Source organism: Canis lupus, chromosome 24 (assembly GCF_011100685.1).
Source record: "Canis lupus familiaris isolate Mischka breed German Shepherd chromosome 24, alternate assembly UU_Cfam_GSD_1.0, whole genome shotgun sequence".
NCBI lineage: Eukaryota > Metazoa > Chordata > Mammalia > Carnivora > Canidae > Canis > Canis lupus.
In genome coordinates, this window is record NC_049245.1 from 27,850,161 (window position 1) to 27,868,564 (window position 18,404).

Consider the following 18,404-nt stretch of genomic DNA (forward strand, 5'->3'; position numbering starts at 1 on the left):
GCTGTGATAACCACCAGGTGGCCTCTCCATTCCCCGGGGCCCCGGGCGCTGCGTGTTCATCTTCTGCAGACATTCTTCGTTTTCATACGAATCTGGTGACTCTCTGGGCCCCTCTTTAGGGACCGTGTTTTTAAGGGCGGTTCTCACAATCACAGAGTATAAAGAAAACCAATTGTATTAAAATATAGCGACCCTGGCATTTCTAAATGTGTTTCGTAGAAACTTTTTAAATTCACGAAGTAGCAAGATAACATGAAAATACGTGTGGTTTCTGTTGGTGACAGAGCCACAGGCATTGCTGGTTCTGCCGTGGGTTTTACCTACGTCCTCATAGAAGGTAATGCTATTTTCAGTTCAAGGTTAGTGAGAATGAACACATGTAATTTTTTTTCTCCTTTCAAGTTTACAGACCTCCCCCAAATTCTGTCCCAGAATGTTTGATCTAATGGACCATCGTACAGAACATGTCACTTTTGCCTCCTTAAATACCATTTAGTAGCTGCCAGTAACATTTAGACTTTAGCCAGAGATTCAGGCTATAGAATGTCGGGGTCCGTCCACCTCAGTTTACTTAACTTGCCATTCAAAAGTTTTATACTTGTTCATTCATTCATTCCCATAATGGAAAATCATGAAGCATTGTGCCCTCTGCTGCGGACACAGCCACGGGATGAGGGGAACTAACAGGGCCCCTGGTCAGATAGGTGGTCGGGGAGGTCAGCGAGGGCGGTGATCCCGGCCAGACCTGCAGCATGAAGCAGAGCCAGCCATTTGAGTGGTTGGAGGCAGGCAGGTGGATGGTAGGGACTTCTGGTGCAGAGGAACAGAATATGTAACAGCAACCAATACTGTTGTAGAGCTTCCTGGGCGCCAGGCAGGAATGGCCCTTGTTCTGTGGGCCAGTGTGCGGTGTTTGTGTTCGCTGGATCTGGGAGATAAGAACCTATGGGCATGGCAGCGACTCCCTTGCCCGGTGGACCCTGGGGAGCAGGAGCTGTGCCCTGCCCATCTGCCCTGCTACTCCTCCCTGCATGGGGCCTAGGCCTGGGGTGCTGACTCAGTCCCCCCTTCCCTCCACAGGCATCACCCAAGAGAAAATCAATGAGATGCGGGCGGCTCCTGAGCAGCAGATGATTGCAGACATCCACTGTATGATCGCGGCGGGCCAAGACCTTGACTGGATAGATGCCCAGGGCGCCACACTGGTGAGCAGACGGGCCAGGCGGGGTTGGGGCTGCGGGGTCAGTACCAGAACCAAAACCAGCTGAGGCTGACATGAGCCAGCACTTGGTGGAAATTAAGCTTATACGGTTGGGGCCCATCTGTGGCCTTGAACTTCCTCCAGACCTGCTTTGGGGCCACGGTTGGCCCTGGAATGTGGAGAATTAACAGAGCAGGGCTCAGCCTCTTTGAGAATCTGGCCAGTCTCAGCTGGGGCGGAGAGTCGGGAGCCCTGTTGTCCACCAGCTCTGTCTCCCAGCTCCTCCACCTCACGTTCCAGATGTCCATCTGAGCTCATTATGTTGGCCCCCTCCAGTGGGGTCTCCCATGTATGCAAAGACTGGAGCCACCATCCATCCACTTGCCTGTGCCATCTTGCTTTGCACCTTCCATTCATTCCCCTGCCTTAGGATCTCTTTTCCCACCCCTCCTCCCTGCCTCAGCAGCTTCCCTGAATCTCACCACAACAGCCTCTCTGGGTTCTTTGATGCCCGAGTCCAGACACCGCCAGTCATCCATCCATCCATCCATCGGTTCATTCATCCATCCAGTCACACACACACCTGTGTGCCACATGCTTCCCTAGACCCTGGAGATAGAGAACAATGGAACCCTCTTCTCTCTCAGGTCTGCCCGATTGGCTCCACTCATCCTTTCAGCTCAAGTGCGAGGGATGGGAAACTTTGACCTCTCTTCGTAGACTCTCATAGCACAATGCAGCCCAGTTATTGGGGAGGGTCTGCTTTTGATGCTCTAAACTGAAAACAGGAACATGGGCTTCAAAGGCCCATGTACTGCACCCCCATCTTCCCGCCGATGGCTGGGCCCTGGCCTAGGCTTGGGGTCCATGCTAGTCATGAGCACTTTTGAGTCTCAGAATCTTGAGCTTACTTGGTAGGGCTCAGCAGTACGAAGATCCCTCATAGCCCCTGGGGCCTGATCTGGTGGCCCAGGTGTCATAACTGGGCTTCTCAGACCATCTGGTTTCTGAGCTCCACCCTCTGTCTCATGCCCTTTTCTATTAACTGGGTCCCTGCTGAGCCCAGCACCCAAAGATAGGGTCACGTAGTGAGACTGAACACTGTAGTATGAGGGCAAAGCCCGGCTGTCCCTGGGCATGGCCCACCCTGGCTGGAGCTCCTTTAGGTCTGTGGCTGGGCCCTCCAGACACATGGCTGGCCCTCTTGGACTGAGGCTGGCCACAGGGTGGCCTATATCACATGGGCCAGGCCCATATGAAGTCTCAGGTCATCCCAGTAGAGTGGGAATACTAATAGTCCCTTCCTCACTGAATGGAGGAATGAATGAGATTTTGCATGTAGGTGCTTGGTATGGATTCTCTAAATTCTCAGTAGATATTAGTGATTCACATTATTATTATTAATGAAATCACTGTCCCAGTCATGCCTTTTTATTCCCAGCCAAGTATGAGGCCGTACAGTTTGTAATGTCTGGCTGGCCCTGCCAGGTGTCATCCTCCACAATTGGAAAACATCACACATTTATAAATCAGATGATTATTTTAATTTTCATGGATGCCTGTACCAGATCACACCCCAGGCTTATTCTGCAAATTGAAAAATAAAGGAGAAACCTCTGTTTGCCAGGACCTTATAGCAACTTTAGCCTAGAACAAGCCAGCATCTGACCATCAAGGCTGTGTCTTGAGGCCATGCCTTCTCTGTCCCACTGCCTGGAGCTTGGTTGCCCCAGACCTCAACCCCCTGCCCAGAGCTCTCTGGTTTCCTCCCAGCCAGCCTTCTGCTGGCCTCCGTGGGCTCTCACCTCTGCCTCCCACCTCGGCTGGGCAGTTGGTTTCTCTTTACCTTGTCTCCTTACTCCTTCACATGGTCCCATGGTGTACCTTGTCATCACTCACGACTCTGAGAATGTTGATCACAAACTGAGGGTCTGTCATGTGCTAAATGCTTTGTGGACTTTCTGGAGATCAAGCAGATGGGACAAGTGAGGTCCGCAGGGTGGGGTCCCATCACCAGAGGCCTGGAATGGTTTCAGGTAGAGGAGTTGTGGCCTCAACATGAGACTTTCCTTTATTGGAGGTACTGGTTGCCAATTGTGTAATGAATGACCCCAAACTTAGCCTCTTGAAGCAATAATAATTATTTATTATCTCACCTGGTTTTCTGTGGTTAGGGAATTGAGAACAGCTTAGCTGGGTGGCTCTGGCTTAGGGTCTCTCATGAGGCTGCAGACATCTGAAGACTTGACCAAGACTGGAAGACCCACTTCCAAAATGGTGCTCTCACATGGCTGGCCAGTTAGTGCTGGCTATCGGCAGGAGGCCTCAGTGTTTCACCTCCTTACGGGCTCTCCTTAGAGCTGCTGAAGGGTCTGTACTACACGACAGCCACTTTATTCTAGAGTGATTGATCCAAGAGAGCAAAAGTTAGAAGCAGTGATGCCTCTAATGACCTCACCTCAGAAATCATACACCACCACTTCACAATGTCCTACTTGTTAGAACTGAGTCACTTGTTCTGGCCCACACTCAAGGCAAGAGGAATTAAACTTCATCTTTAAGGGAAGTATGTCAAAGAATTTGTAGACATTTTGAAACCACCGCATCGGGCCTCTGAAACCCCTTCCTCAGAGCTCAGCACACAGTAGGGACTCAGTAAATGCCGTTGCTCTAGCCACAGGGGCTCTCAGGCCAACCACAGGATGAAGAGTGGCCTTAATAATACTTTGCAACGTGGCTGAATTTCTCCCTCATTCTATCCCATTCTCCTATCCCTGGGAATGAGCTGGGATTTGGGTTGGGAAGAGGGCTGTCCCACTTACAGAAGTGGGACTGGTGCCCATAGGGAATGCTCACTTTCCCCCTGTCCTTCAGCTGCACATAGCTGGAGCCAATGGATACCTGCGGGCAGCTGAGCTCCTCCTGGACCATGGGGTGCGCGTGGACGTGAAAGACTGGGATGGCTGGGAGCCTCTGCATGCGGCTGCCTTCTGGGGACAGGTAACTCTCAGCAGTGGGGTGGTGAGGGTGGGCAGGTGGGACCCACCCACTGTGCTTTGGGCTGGCAGTGGTTCACAAGACCCACTTAAGGTGTGCACTACAGCTAGTTTGTGGGACCGGAAAAGACCTAGAAAGTTTATAAAAACATTTAAGAAGTTGTATCCTAAGAAGATAATAATCACATTTGCCAAATTAGAAAATTCTGTACATTCCTGATAAGCAGTTTCTCCCTTCATTCCCCAGATATAAAAGTCTGATTGCAGCTTTTTTAGCCCCTTCTTAGATACCTGGCAGCTCTAGATTTACAGCTGACTCCTTCTACTATCCCTTGGCATGATCCAGGCATGCTGGAGGAGGTGTCAAGTCCATTGTGTTGCCAGTATTCCTGGCTTCAGGGTGCAGCGCCTTCCTTGGGAACTGGCTTTGCCTCATCATTCTTTATGACATATGCCGAGAAACCTTGGGCACTCTCTCTACCTCCTAGGCTTTTTGAGCCCAGGGGGAATATGGGCTTCTTCCTGTTGTTGCAGATGCAGATGGCAGAGCTATTGGTGTCCCATGGGGCCAGTCTCAGTGCTAGGACATCCATGGATGAGATGCCAATAGGTAAGTCCAGCATCAAACCTAGTTACACATAGGTACTCATTAATTATTTGGTGAATAGTGTGATGATAGTTGGCCAAATGGTATATTGGTGGGTGGATGGGTCAAAGGATAAATGAATAAATTAATGAAGGGTAGATTAACGTACAGATGGACAGCTGGATGGATGGATAGATAAATGTATGGATGGGTAGATGGATGGATCAGTGAATGGGGGAGGATAGGGGATGAGTCTATGGATGGATGGTTGGGTCAGTGAGTAGGTGGATAGATGACTGGAGGGATTGGATGGATTGAGTGGGTAGGTATATATGATTTGAAATATATATAGAAGTTTTGGCTTGGGTGACACAGAGCATCTGCTTGTTTCTTTTGATACTTCTTATATCACTGACTCCCATTGGAAACTACTGGAGGTGGATGGATCTTTTTGTCATAGCTGAGAGCCTTAGGAGCTGAGACTGTATAGATTCCAGGCTTCCTGTTCTTATTCTCTAAGGATTGGGGTGGCCCAGAAAGTGAGGCCGGCATTGTTTACTGCCCTCCTTGGATGCCCCCAAATATGCTGGGAGTTTTCAATGCATGGGGGTGGCAGCTCCTGTAGCCTGGAGGGCCCTTGGGGGCCACTGGCCCCTGCACTGCTCCCCACAACAGCCTCCTCTACCCCTTCAGACCTGTGTGAGGAGGAGGAATTCAAAGTCTTGCTGTTGGAGCTCAAACACAAGCATGACGTGATCATGAAGTCACAGCTGAGACACAAGTCATCCTTGAGCCGGAGGACATCTAGTGCAGGGAGCCGTGGGTGAGTCAGGGCAGACCAGCCGTGGTCCCCGCGGGGTGCTCCTACCTGTGGTCCCCTGGGCACAGGCCTCCAGCACCTCCTCTCTCCCCTCAGGAAGGTGGTGCGTCGAGCCAGCCTGTCGGACAGGACCAACCTGTACAGGAAAGAGTATGAGGGAGAGGCCATCCTGTGGCAGCAGCGGAGCACCGCAGAGGACCAGCGAACCTCCACCTACAACGGAGATGTCAGGGAGCCCAGGACAGACCAAGAGAATAAGGACCCAGTGAGTGGCTTGGCGCCCTGCCTCAGTGCCAGCTGAGGACTTGGGAGGAGGACATGGCCCCTGCCTGGTCTTGACCTCTTCATCTCGGAGCCTTCAGAGGGCGGGTAGCTGGGCAGCACCCTTACACCAGCTGGATCTCCATTGATGCTGGTGGCTCCCATGGTTAATGAGGCAGTCCTGGGGGTGTGGGAGTCAGAGCTGGGAGCTTTGGCACCCCATATGGTCTCATAACGGACAGGAAGTAACTGCCAAATCTGGTTCTGGGCTTCCCAGAAGAGAGGTTCGGTACAGCAGCCACCCTGGGCACTAAAGGCACTGAACTTTTTTTTGAGGGAGGTGGGGAACAGAACATGACGTTGAGAATTGTGTACATCTGGTTGGAAAAACTTTTTTTGAAAAACGGAGTAGGGTATTGATAGGGGCTCTAAGAAGCCGGGTCCAGTGGTAGCCAGTGGTCTGGGCCTTGGACTGCTTTCTTAGGGGGATGCTGTGTTGGTTTCCGAGGACCGCTGTATCGCATTACCACAAACTCAGTGGCTCAGAACAGAAGTTCTGGAGTTCTGGAGGCCAGAAGTCTAAAATCAACGTGTCACCAGGGTTGCTTTCTTCTGGGGGCTCTGAAAGGGAATCTGTGCCAGGCATCTCCCCCAGTTCCCATGGCTCAGGCATTCCCTGGCTTTTGCTCACGTGACTCCAGTCTCTGCTTCCATCGCCACATGGCCTTCTTCCTTGTGTCTGTGTCTCTGCTTTCTCTTCTTAGAAAGACAGTGGTCACTGGATTAGCGCCCACCCTAATCCAGTATGACTTGGTCTCAATGTATTACATCTACAAAGACCCTGCCTCCAACAAACGTCGCATTTGGAGGTGTGGGGTGGCCGTGAATTTGGGGAGGGTGCTATTTGACTTGGTATCGGCACACTCAGGTTTCGTGCGTGGCTGCTGTCTTGCGGCTTAGGGGCCAGCCAGTTTGTGGCCAGAGCAGAATTGCTGGGGATGAAAAGGATGAGGCTGACCATCCCAGCAGTGCTCTGCCTTTTTGGAACTGCCACCAACCATGAGCAGCTGACAGCATTTCTAGAGAGTACTGCTCTGGCGGGATGCACACAGACTAGCCCAGCGCACCCGCGTGTCTCAGCGGGACCCTGCTCCCCAGCTGGGACAGAGAGGTCACCTGCAGGCTTTTCATCAGCCCGGGAAGATGCCCACCCAAGGGAATCCAGTCAAAACCCTGGCTGGGGATGGAGCCGGCCCCTTGGAGGCTTTGTTCTTCCTGGTCCCTGAGCTCGGGGGGGTTTGGGGAGAAAAGAGCGCTGTGGACTGAAATCACATCACATTTCAAATGTCTTCCAGCCATGCTTTATTTATCTTCTCTTTGGGAGCGCGCTGAATTTAGGGACAGCACACAAATCTTGCATGGATTTTTCAGTGAACTTTTTATAAATGGGTGGCCTCTGGTGAATGTGTAGAGCACTTCCATCCCCCCAGAAAGCTCCCACGTTCTCTATGGGGGGGGGGTCTTCCCACCCCAAGGGTAGCCACTGTTTACCTTTGAGCTGGAAAGGGGTTCCCAAGGCACCTGCATGTGAATGGACCCAGGTGGTGTGAGGTCTTTTGTAGCTGACTGCCTTCCCCACTGTGCAGACCCCTAGCAGTAGTTCATTGCTTTTCATTGCTCTGGAGAGTTCTGTTGTTTAACTGTGTTTAGTTCTGTTGTTTAATTGTAGATGTTCATGTCCATCTTGCTGGACATTTGGGTTGTTCCAAATTCGGGGCTATTTTGAATAAAGCTGCTCAAAACATTCTTATCCATATTTTTCAGTGGGCATAAGCCCTATTTTCTGTAGGATTGCATACTCAGGAATGCAGAATGAGTCATGGGGAGGCTCCTAGAGATATTGCCAAGCAATTTTCCAGGGTGACTGTACTCTCTCTGCTCTCCCCTAAATCCTATTTGAGCTCCTCCTGCCGACCCTCAGTGTGCACTCATCCCTGTTCATCCGAGCCATCCTGGCAGGCTTGCTGTGCTAGCTCACATTTTAAATCTGTATCTCCCTGATGGTGGACAGCATCGAACGCATTTTCATGTACTTATTGGCCGTCTGCTTATCTTCTTATGTGCAGTGTTTGTTCTTTTGCCCCTTGCGGTTGGGTTTTTTCTCTTTTCCCTAGTGATCTGTGGGAGAGACTGAGATTCTTAAAGACATCCGCACAGAAGCAGCTCCTCCTCCACACCTGCCCCTGTGTTTGTTCAGATCTTACAGGCCCAGGACTCTGCCAGAAGTGCTCGTTGGCATGGAAGCCGCATAAATCATTAGCCCTGCAGGGGATGGGGTGGGAGGCAGAGGCCTGAGTTTGTTGTTAACTTCTGTGGTTCCTCATCAAGGCTGTGGTTTGCTTGGGTGTTAGGTAGAAGGCAAACAGAGGGGTTACTTTGCAAAGCAAAGAAGAAGGAAGGGGCTCTGAGCTTCAGGCCAGTCACCTAGTCGTTCAGTCCAACCACAAGGGCAACTGTCAGGGACCAGAGCCCCAGATCCTGGTCTCATCCTGGGAGAAACCAAGGAGATTGCAAGGAACAGCTACAAGGCCTGGAGCGCCTTCCTTTTTCCTACTTACCCCTTTCTAGGCTTTAGGTATTGGCAAGGCTGTGATAGTCTCTAAGGTAGACATTCTCTTTTTTTTTTTTTTTTTTAAGATTTATTTATTTATTTATTTATTTATTCATTCATTCATTCATTCATTCATTCATTCATTCATTCATTCAGAGAGAGAGACAGGCAGAGAGATAGGCAGAGGGAGAAGCAGGCTCCATGCAGGGAGCCCGACGTGGGACTCGATCCTGGACCTCCAGGATCACGCCCTGGGCTGCAGGCGGCGCTAAACAGCTGTGCCACCAGGGCTGCCCTAAGGTAGACATTCTCAAAGTGTGGTCCCTGGAGCAGCAGTAGCAGCACCCGGGAACTTGTTAGAAATGTGAATTCTCTGGCCCTATCCCAGATGTACTGAATCATAAACTCTGGGCTCTGGGTTTAACCAGCATCTTGTGTTTTAACTAACCCTCCAGGGGATTCGGATGCACACAAGAATTTGAAAACCACTCATTTAAGGGAGTGTGCTCAGTCTGACCCGCAAGTCGGGTTTCTGCCAAGACTCTATCCGGTTAGCTGACAGGGCTGTTTTGTTCAGCCCTGTACCTACTTTGGCAGAGCTGACTCCCTGGTATGGTACAAAGCTCAGGAATGATCCCAACAGCCTGATCTCTTAAACCAGTGGTTCACAAACTTAACTGTGCAAGAAAATCACCTGGGGAGGTGTTTTTGTTTTTGTTTTTTAAAAAATTCTGATGTCTTGGTTGCTACCCAGACTAATGACATCTGAATCTTTGTGCTTGGGGCCCAGGTATTGTATTTATGTATTTTTTTAAAAAAATTATAGACTTGATTTTTTTGGAGCAGTTGTAGTTTATAGAAAATATGTACGAAGTACATACAGTTTCCACACCACCCCATCATCATGTCCCCTGATTTCCACTGGTATTAACATCTTGCATTAGTGTAGTAGGTATATTATCATTGATTAACAATATTGATACATGATTATTAAGTGAAGTCCATAGTTTACGTTAGGGTTTACCCTTGGTGTTTCACATTCTGTGGATGTTGATGAATGTGTAATGTCATACATCTATCGTTAAAGTTTCATACAGAATACTTTCACTCTCGCTATCCCTCCCTCCCTCCCCTGAGTCCCCTACAACCAGTGATCTTTTTACTGTCTCCATGGTTTTTGCATTTTCCAGGTGTCATAGAGTGGGAATCACACAACATACCCTTTCCAGATTGTCATTGTACATGTGTTTCTAACTCCCCATGGTGATTCTAATGTGCATCCAAAACTGAGAACCAGTGTCTTAGATCCCTGCTAGTCAAATCATTGTCCGGAGATTGTTAGAAACTCTGAAATTCAAGTCCCAACCCAGACCTGGTGATTCAGCATGTGCATTTTAACAAGAGCCACAGGTGACTCATATCCACATTGAGTTAGAGAAGCACTGATTTAGACAATGAAGAATGGTCTTTTCTAGGGCCATTCCAGAAGTAAATAAAATAGATAACAAAAATTCAAACTGAAAAAAAGATGCCCCAAATGTGGCATCATGGCTCTGCCTGAATAGCTCAAAGGAGCCATTTAAAAACAAAAAGAATATGCACACATAAAAGGAAGCTTGCTATGGAAAGTGCCCCTCACCTTACCATGTTCTAACCCAATTGTAGATTTCTTGGAGATCTTTCCAAGAAATGGAGATTCTTGGAATCATGAGTCAGCACAGGAAGATTGCCTTCATTCTTTTTCCCAGATGCAGAACATTCTAGGACAAGTACTTGCCATAATTTACCACCTGCCTAATGGTGACTTTCAGGCTTTTCTCCCCTAAGGGAACATATATCTCTGAAATGAAGTCCTAGAAATTGGCTTGCTGGTGCAAGGTATACATTCTTCCTTAAAAATGAATTTTAGGTGGGGGATGGAGGATGATGTGATACTCTCCTCCAGAGAGATTGTGGCAATTTCGGTACCTGCCTGTTTTCCTACACTCTTGCCGACACTGAGTCATAACACATTTTTAAAATATTTGTCAATGTGATAGGTAAAAAGATTTTGTTGCTTTAATTTTTATGTAATTAATTATGAGTGAGGTTGAATATTTTCTCCCGTGTTTATATGCTATAAACATAATAGCATATGTTTAATAATAACAACATTATTATTATTATTATTATTATTATTATCATTGCTCTGAGCTACACATCAGTGTCTTTTGTTGTTTTTTTTTCTCTTGCAGAGTTGGGCTTTTTGAAACGGACTCTTAAGAGTTCTTGTTTATTTGGGAAATTAGTCCCTTTTCTGTCACATATGTTGTAGTTTTTAAAATGTGTCTTTGACTTCATTTATGGTGAGTTTTACTGTGCTTTACATTTTTGTGATCACCACATGTAGCTACCTTTTAGTTTCTAGTCTCTGAAAGCTCTTGTTATCCAGGGATTTCTGGGTTAGAATCTCTGCTGTTTGGAGTGGGTATTTGCCGGGAGTACAGAGGAAAGATTGCAAGTGACCAAAAACTCAGCTAAAATCGGTTGACACAAAACAGGATTTTTTCGACTTACGTAGCTGCAGAGTCTGGGACCAGCTGGATCCTGGGGCTCCGAGTGCACCCCTTGGGTTCCCCTTCACGTCAACGTCACTGTCATGCAGACCCTTTGACATGCAGTCTCCTCAGCCTCCCACTTCCATCATTCTCACCACCCTCCAGCTCTGCACAGACAGAACTCTTTCTCGATTATTCTGGCCAAGTACCAGGGTGGAGTTTCATGGAATCACTTTCAGTCAAGAATCAATTCCTGAGGTACCAGGTGGCTTAGTGGTTGAGCCACTAAGTGGTTGAGTGGTTGAGTCTTTGGCTCAGGTTGTGATCCCGGGATCCTGGGATCGAGTCTCATATCGGGCTCCCTGCATGGAGCCTGCTTCTCCTCTGCCTCTGTCTCTGCCTCTCTCTCTGTGTGTCTCTCATGAATAAATAAAGTCTTAAAAAAAAAAAAAAAAGAACCAATTCTTGCAGTGAGCATGTAGACTGGCCAGTCCCGGGGGTCATGGTCCAGCCCCTGCAGCAAGGATGGGGATCAGTCCGCTTTACCAGCACACATAGATGGCGAGTCCCCCGAAGCAGAATGGAGGTCCAATCAGCCCAGTTGGGCAAACAGAGGTAGGACAGGCCCAGACAAGAATGCCCTCAGCAGAGATGCAAGTGGGGAGTGGGTTCAGGTCCTCTAACCGGCCAGTAATGTTGTCCTTCTCCCCCTCAGAACCCCCGGCTGGAGAAGCCCGTGCTGCTCTCCGAGTTTTCCACCAAGATCCCACGAAGTGAAATGGATGGGCCTGTTGAGAACGGCCTCCGGGCTCCGGTCAGCACCTACCAGTATGCGCTGTCCAACGGAGACGTCTGGAAAGTGCACGAGGTGCCTGACTACAACATGGCCTATGGCAGCCCCGGCGTGGCCGATGCCACCCCTCCCTGGAGTGGCTACAAGGAACAGAGCCCCCAAACGCTTCTGGAGCTGAAGCGGCAGCGGGCTGCGGCCAAGCTGCTCAGCCACCCGTTCCTGAGCACCCACCTGGGCAGCAGCATGGCCAGGACGGGCGAGAGCAGCAGCGAAGGCAAGGCCCCCTTGATCGGAGGCAGAACTTCCCCGTACAGCAGCAACGGAACGTCGGTATATTACACGGTCACCAGCGGAGACCCCCCGCTCCTGAAGTTCAAGGCCCCCATGGAGGAGATGGAGGAGAAAGTCCATGGTTGCTGCCGCATCTCCTAGTCTCTGTGCGACGGAGGAGAGAGATGCTTCGGGGGAGGGTCTCTGGAATCCAGGCCCACCCAGCAGCCCCAGCTGGGGAGACATCAGAGGGCAGCTTGTGGGGAGGTGGGCTCTGCTTTCCAGAGGAACGCTGACCCCACCTCTCAGCCAGCGGCCCGTAGCATCGCCACTTCCCGCGGTTCTGCTTCTTGCTGCATTGTCTGTCATCAGAAACAAGGCCCATAGTGGCTTCCTGACTCACCCTGCTGTCAGATTTTGGGAGGGGGGGGCTGGGATTCCAGTTCTGTTGTCGGTAAAGGCTTCTCTGGACCAGTACCCGCATATCACATATCAGCGTGTGCACACGCACACACGCACACACACATGCACACGCTCAGCCATGTGTAGGAATGACCCAGCTGGGCTCATGGGAAGCAGGTGGGACTGATCATTTATGGGCTCTTCTCCAAAGGATGGAGGCTGACTCAGTTTCATCACCACTGCCAACGTGGCTTTAGCAGGGAAGGGGGCCTGCTGAGTGGAGACCCACAGTCCTACTCGGAGTCCGGGATTGGGGCCACCGTCCACATCCGGAAGGAGCAGGAGGTCTGCTCTTGGATCAGAGGGAGGTATGAACCCACATGGGTCCATGAGATGAGCGGTGGCCTGCTCTCCACAGCGTGGCCCATGCCGGGAGCCAGCTGTGTGACCACCCGGAGGCCGAGGGGGGAGCAACAGGCTCTTCCATCCCTGGAATAATCCAAATCACATTTTACGTTTGGATGGAAGTATCAAGAATTGGAGAGGAGGGGGAATCAAATTGTGTGTCCTGAAGTGCATTTGTTAAAAGAATTCTTGTAGGCTGCAAAACACCAGGTGGGAGGTGACTGAATGCTTCCTTGCTTTCTTTCCTGGAGAGCATCATGATCACTAGTTGACTGGCTGGTGTTGGGAGCACAGAGCTGAGGGAGGAGCTTGCCTTAGAAGGGCTTTCCAGGATGAGGAGGGAGTTGGTGTTAATTACTTCAAGTGCCCTGGGCGATCTTTGTGAATATTCAGGTGGTTTCAGTGCAGCCTCTGTCAGCAGCCTTCCTCAGCCCAAGCCATCAGAGGGAGCAGGGAGGTGAGGGACCGCTGGGACCCCCCACTCCTCTCAGTGTAAATGCGTGGGACCCCTGGCCCAGCTTTGCCTTTTCTGGAATGCTTGGGGAGACAAGTTTGCCAGGTGGCCCTTGTGAGATCCTGCCTGGCCCAGGGACTGCTCCCAGCCTGCTCCTGTGGGAGTGGTGACGCCCCCCGGACTGCAAATCCAAGGTGCCCATGGCCCATAGCCTGCATTACATTCTGGAGAGCAGTGGTGGGGGTGGTTGGGCCTCAGCATGGCCCAGTGGTCTCCCAGACCCTGCCCACCACCTCTCTACTGTAATTTCTCAAGAGCCCCCTTGAAATTGCTGCCCATGAGTTGGGTACTGTCCATAGGCTCAGTCAATCCTACTGGTGTACTTAATAAGCAGTGGGATTATTTCCTGCTCTGTGCACCTTTTATTTGTTCTAAAACTACCTCCTTAGAGCTCTGAAATGGTCCCCTAGGCCCAGATTCTGGGATTTGGGGGACAGCTCTGGGTTCCCTCTAATCTTCTTCCTTCTGAGCCTATGCGAAATTCTCCCTGAGGGGCACCCGGGCCAGGGGGCTGGAGGAGCCTCCCTTGTGCCACAGTTCTAGTAATGGGGTCTGCTGCTTATCAGTTCCAGTCCCCACTGTGGCCTCCATGGCCCCCTAGCCCAGAGAGGGAGTTGGATCCCAGGGGCCCTGGCTGATGCTTTCCCAAGGAGCAGGGCAGCTGGACCAGAGGGCTCAGTGGAGTCACTGTCGACCCAATGGCTCCTGGGTGCAGGGAGGGTCACAGCACCAGCCCCAGCTCCGGGACAGATCTGGTCGAGGGTGGAGGAGCAGCTCAGGAGACTGCAGACAGGTAGGCATGGTGCCTCCCATGTTCCTGGTGTCTGGGACAGACTCTCCATCACGTCAGCCTCGAGCTGCAGCAGGGCAGAGGTGATCCAGAACACACATACTTTTGGCTTTAAAATAGTGTTCAGATTAGACTGACCCTGAATTCCTCTTGAGCCAACATAAGCTGTAAGCAGAAGAGTGCCAAGGGAAGCCATACACTCCTAGGAGGGCGCTGTGCTCAGGAGCTGGAGACTGGAGGCACGTATTACCCACTCTGAGTGCTTGTGGCTGTTCCTTCCTTTCCCCTCACTTGTTGCCTCCTGGGCCATTCATCTCCCATCTAGAAGGCCAGGAATCCCACTGATTCCCTGACAGGAGCCACCTGCAGACTCGGGCATTTTAGCCCTCATTTGCAGCCGGGGTAAGCCATTCCTCATTAGGGCTTCCTGGGGAGCTTTTCCTGTGGGTCTCCTTGATGCCAAGGAACAAGGTGGGGTCACGGTGTTTCATTTATTTGCTCATGTCATTTATTGAGTAGCTGAGACACATCAGGCACTCTGTTAGATTCTGGGGATAACGGAGGAATGAGACAGGCTGAGGAGACTGGGTTTTACAGTTTTCATTCCTTAAGGACCACAGGTATCAGCAGGCCCATTCAATTCATTTGAGACAGAGTGACCTCATCCTGGTCCTGCTTCAATCCAGTTTCTAGCTCCTAGACTCCCTAGAGTACGAAACCCTGGGGCAAGGAAGCTATTGCCATGGCCGACCCTGGATGACATTTGTCATTAAATGCAGATGCTGGGTCTGGAGTTCTAGGGAGACACCATTGCAAGTCTATTTGGAACTTTCCGATATAGCAGCCTTCAGGCCAGTGTCTTTGGGGCATTGTATAATAGCAGTTGGAGGTCAGTATGTAGAAGAACAGTCTGGAATTTGCTGCCAAATGTGTCTCAGGTTGTGAAACTCATTTTTGCTCATTTATCATGGAGTCCTCCTGCCCCACTGATGGCTAATGGGAGGCGAGTAGCTTCTCCCTTAACGCTGAAGGCTTTCCTCGTGTGTCTGCCTCTCCTCCTGGGAAGTGTGGAGCAAGGAGCTGGAAGAAAGCTAGTGAGGTCTACCAGATGCCCAGCTCCCCTTGAGACCAGGTCTGGTGGCAGTTCCTGGCCGATTAAAGGAGGCCACTTCCAGAGCATGTGCCACGTGGCTCACTGTGAGCTCTGGCCTTTGCTCCCCCACTCTGTGCCCCAAAACCACTGAAAATTGGTGGCCATCATGAGATAGTGAGTTTCCAGCCAGTAGCTCAGGGGAGTTGAATAAGCCCAGATCTACTGAAGAGTTCAGGATATAATTCTCCATCAAAGATGTAGCAGTGATTAAACTGCTCTGCACTGTTTGGTCAATTTCACTGGGCTTAGGGACACAAACAAGGGGGTGTCCCTTGTCCTACCCCACCGCAGCTTGCTGGCTTTGTAGTAAGATTTTGGTGATTGATGTCAGATGCCTTTTGATCTTGAGCTCTCTCTCTCTCCCACTTGCTTTCCCAAAGCAGGATACTGGGGCACTTTCAAGAAGTGCAGTTTTTACAAGATACCCAGAAGGACTGTATTTAACTCTTGCTATTGTGGCCTGGGGACAGCCTCCCCCACCCCAGTGCACACAAGAGGAAAGGGTCATGTGGTCAGTGGTTGACTCTGCAGAAGTGACCCCGTTTGCCAGAAGCTGTAGACCTCTCCTTGACAGGAGACTCTTGTTGGCTGGTTCTCCAGAGGGCCTGCTTCCCACGGGCATTGCAAGTGCCGCAGTGCGGGGGCCTGGCTCTGCGCGCTGAGGAAAAGTCTGCAGACCCCCAGCCCTCCGCAATAATTCACCAGACCAGAAGCCACTGATGTACAGAGAACATTTAAGAAAAATGTATTTTATGTGAAAAAAAAGTTAAAACTCTGTATACTGTATCAGCAGCTTTGTGTAAAAATGGCAATCAAGAGAGTCTAATATATTTAAAACTTTTTTAAAAAAAATCCTCGCGGATCTTTGATATTGTATTGAAGTAACTTCCAGTTAGCTCCTTGCCATGTGGCAGTGGTGGGCCTCGATCCAAGACCGTGGCTCGACCACGCCCCAAAGGGGCATGCCCCTGGAGTTGCTTCCAGCTGCCAAGGCCTGTGACAAAATTCACTGTTGAGAGTTTTTAATTAAGATTATTAAATTCCTTTTAATAACACCTGCTAGCGTGGCTGTGGTCATTGCTGTGAGCTCACTTGAATTATGTTGATTTGAATTCACAAAGAAGTGTTCCCTGGGACAGAGGGCAGCGAAGGGCTCCTGGTGCCTGTCCCCACCACAGAACGCTCTGCTGGGAGGCCCCTGCAGCAGAGGGAGCTCTGGGGGCTCAGATGGAGGAAACATCTTTCTGGACTGGGGGGTGGTGAACCCGAGGAATTCAAGAAAAGAAGGGTGGTTGGGAATGACCTTTGCTTTGTCCAATGTTCCCTTTAGAATAACAAGGAGCCCCATAATAACTCATATATATATATATTATTTCACACTTTTTTAAAAAAGATTTTATTTATTCATGAGAGAGAGAGATAGAGGCAGAGACCCAAGCAGAGGGGGAAGCAGGCTCCATGCAGGGAACTTGATGTGGGACTCAATTCCAGGACTCCAAGATCATGTGCTGGGCTGAAGGCAGAAGCTTAACCACTGAGCCACCCAGGCATCCCTGTTTCACACTTTTGAATGTTTGGTGATATATTTCTATGTAGCAGGGCTGCTACTCTCTTCTGTTCTTGGAGTACACCGACCTGCCCTGTCCTCTTCCCCGCCACCCCACCCCAGTCCTTTTCCTCTTGGTAAAATACTGCATACTGCTTCACACTTCTACAACACTACAGCAAGTGAGACTCTGGTTATTCTCACTTTTTACCTCTGGTAATAGAGGCATTGACAAGCTATGTGGTTGCACAGCCCCAGACCATGGGCCGTGTCTTCGTCGTATGCAGAAGTTTGGTGGTGTCTTGCAAGAGGATAGAGATCTGTGTTCTCTTGGATCCGTCTGGATATTGGATGCCAGAGCAGGAACACATGGAAGGCCCTCTTACTTAGGCTTGATAAACTTCACAGATAAGCTGGGGATAGGGAGAGGATGGGAAGAATAGAGGTATCTTTGTAGCAATGGGCATTCATCAATTTTATGTTTATATGTTTATTTTATGTTTCCAAATAATAATCCTAACCTCTTGCATTGATGAAGAAGCACGTCACAGTCGTGCATTTGCTTTCTCATCTACACAAAATGTAGCCTGAAAGCTGACTATTGGATTTAGCGCTGTGGTGAGCTCCTGATGATTTTTTTTAAAAAGATTTTATTCATTTATTCATGACAGACACACAGAGAGAGGCAGAGACATAGGAAGAGGGAGAAGCAGGCTCCATGCAGAGAGCCCGACATGGGACTCGATCCTAGGACCCCAGGATCACACCTGGGCTGAAGGCGGCACTAAACCGCTGGGTCACCGGTGCTGCCCACTGCTGATGATCTTGACAAGAGATTTCAGTTGAGCAGTGGAGGCATAGCCTGTTTGGACCAGTTCAAGAAAGAATGGGAGAAAAACTAGAGACAGCAAGTATAGACAACCGGTTTCAGTTTTTTTTTTTTTTTTAAAGATTTTATTTATTCATGAGAAACAGAGAGAGGCAGAGACACAGGCAGAGGGAGAAGCAGGCCACCCTCGGAGAGCGTGATGCTGGATGCAATCCCGATCCCGACCTGAGACAAAGACAGATGCTCAACCTCTGAGCTACCCAGGTGCCCTGAGATCGTTAATTTTTTTAAGGTTTTATTTATTTATTCATGAGAGACACACAGAGAGAGGCAGAGACACAGGCAGAGGGAGAAGCAGGCTCCCTGCAAAGAGCCTGATGTGGGATCCCATCCGGATCCCAGCATCATGCCCTGAACCGAAGTTAGGTGCTCCCTCAACCGCTGATCTTTAATTTTTTTTAATAGTTTTACATATTTCAGGCGTCCCTGAGATCGTGAATTCAAGGCACAGATGGCATGGTTGCATTTTCTTTCCCCCAGCACTCGACAGTTGCCCAGATGCACGTGGAGAGTGGGGTTTAGGCGGGGTTGCGGGTATTGCCAGGCCAAAAACCTGATGGAATGAGAAAAGGGAAAGCTACCTGAAGGTGTGATCAGAGGAGAAGGTTTTAGGACGGGCGGGTATTTTCG

General features: G+C 50.0%; 1 protein-coding gene across 2 annotated transcripts in view; it reads left to right on the top strand.

The window, feature by feature from the left end:
• PPP1R16B (protein phosphatase 1 regulatory subunit 16B) overlaps nucleotides 1-16,394 on the top strand; it is a 67,753-nt gene extending 51,359 nt beyond the window's left edge. Inside the window, exons 5-10 of one of the 2 annotated variants that reach the window (XM_038572311.1) lie at nucleotides 1,081-1,205; nucleotides 4,076-4,201; nucleotides 4,732-4,807; nucleotides 5,477-5,606; nucleotides 5,704-5,868; nucleotides 11,728-12,119. In XM_038572311.1, coding sequence (XP_038428239.1) covers nucleotides 1,081-1,205; nucleotides 4,076-4,201; nucleotides 4,732-4,807; nucleotides 5,477-5,606; nucleotides 5,704-5,868; nucleotides 11,728-11,983 — 878 coding nt within the window. In that variant the 3' untranslated portion in view covers nucleotides 11,984-12,119. Of the gene's footprint in view, nucleotides 1-1,080; nucleotides 1,206-4,075; nucleotides 4,202-4,731; nucleotides 4,808-5,476; nucleotides 5,607-5,699; nucleotides 5,869-11,727 lie in introns of both variants that reach the window. The other variant, XM_038572310.1, reaches the window with a different exon arrangement.
• The last annotated feature ends 2,010 nt before the right edge of the window (nucleotides 16,395-18,404 follow it).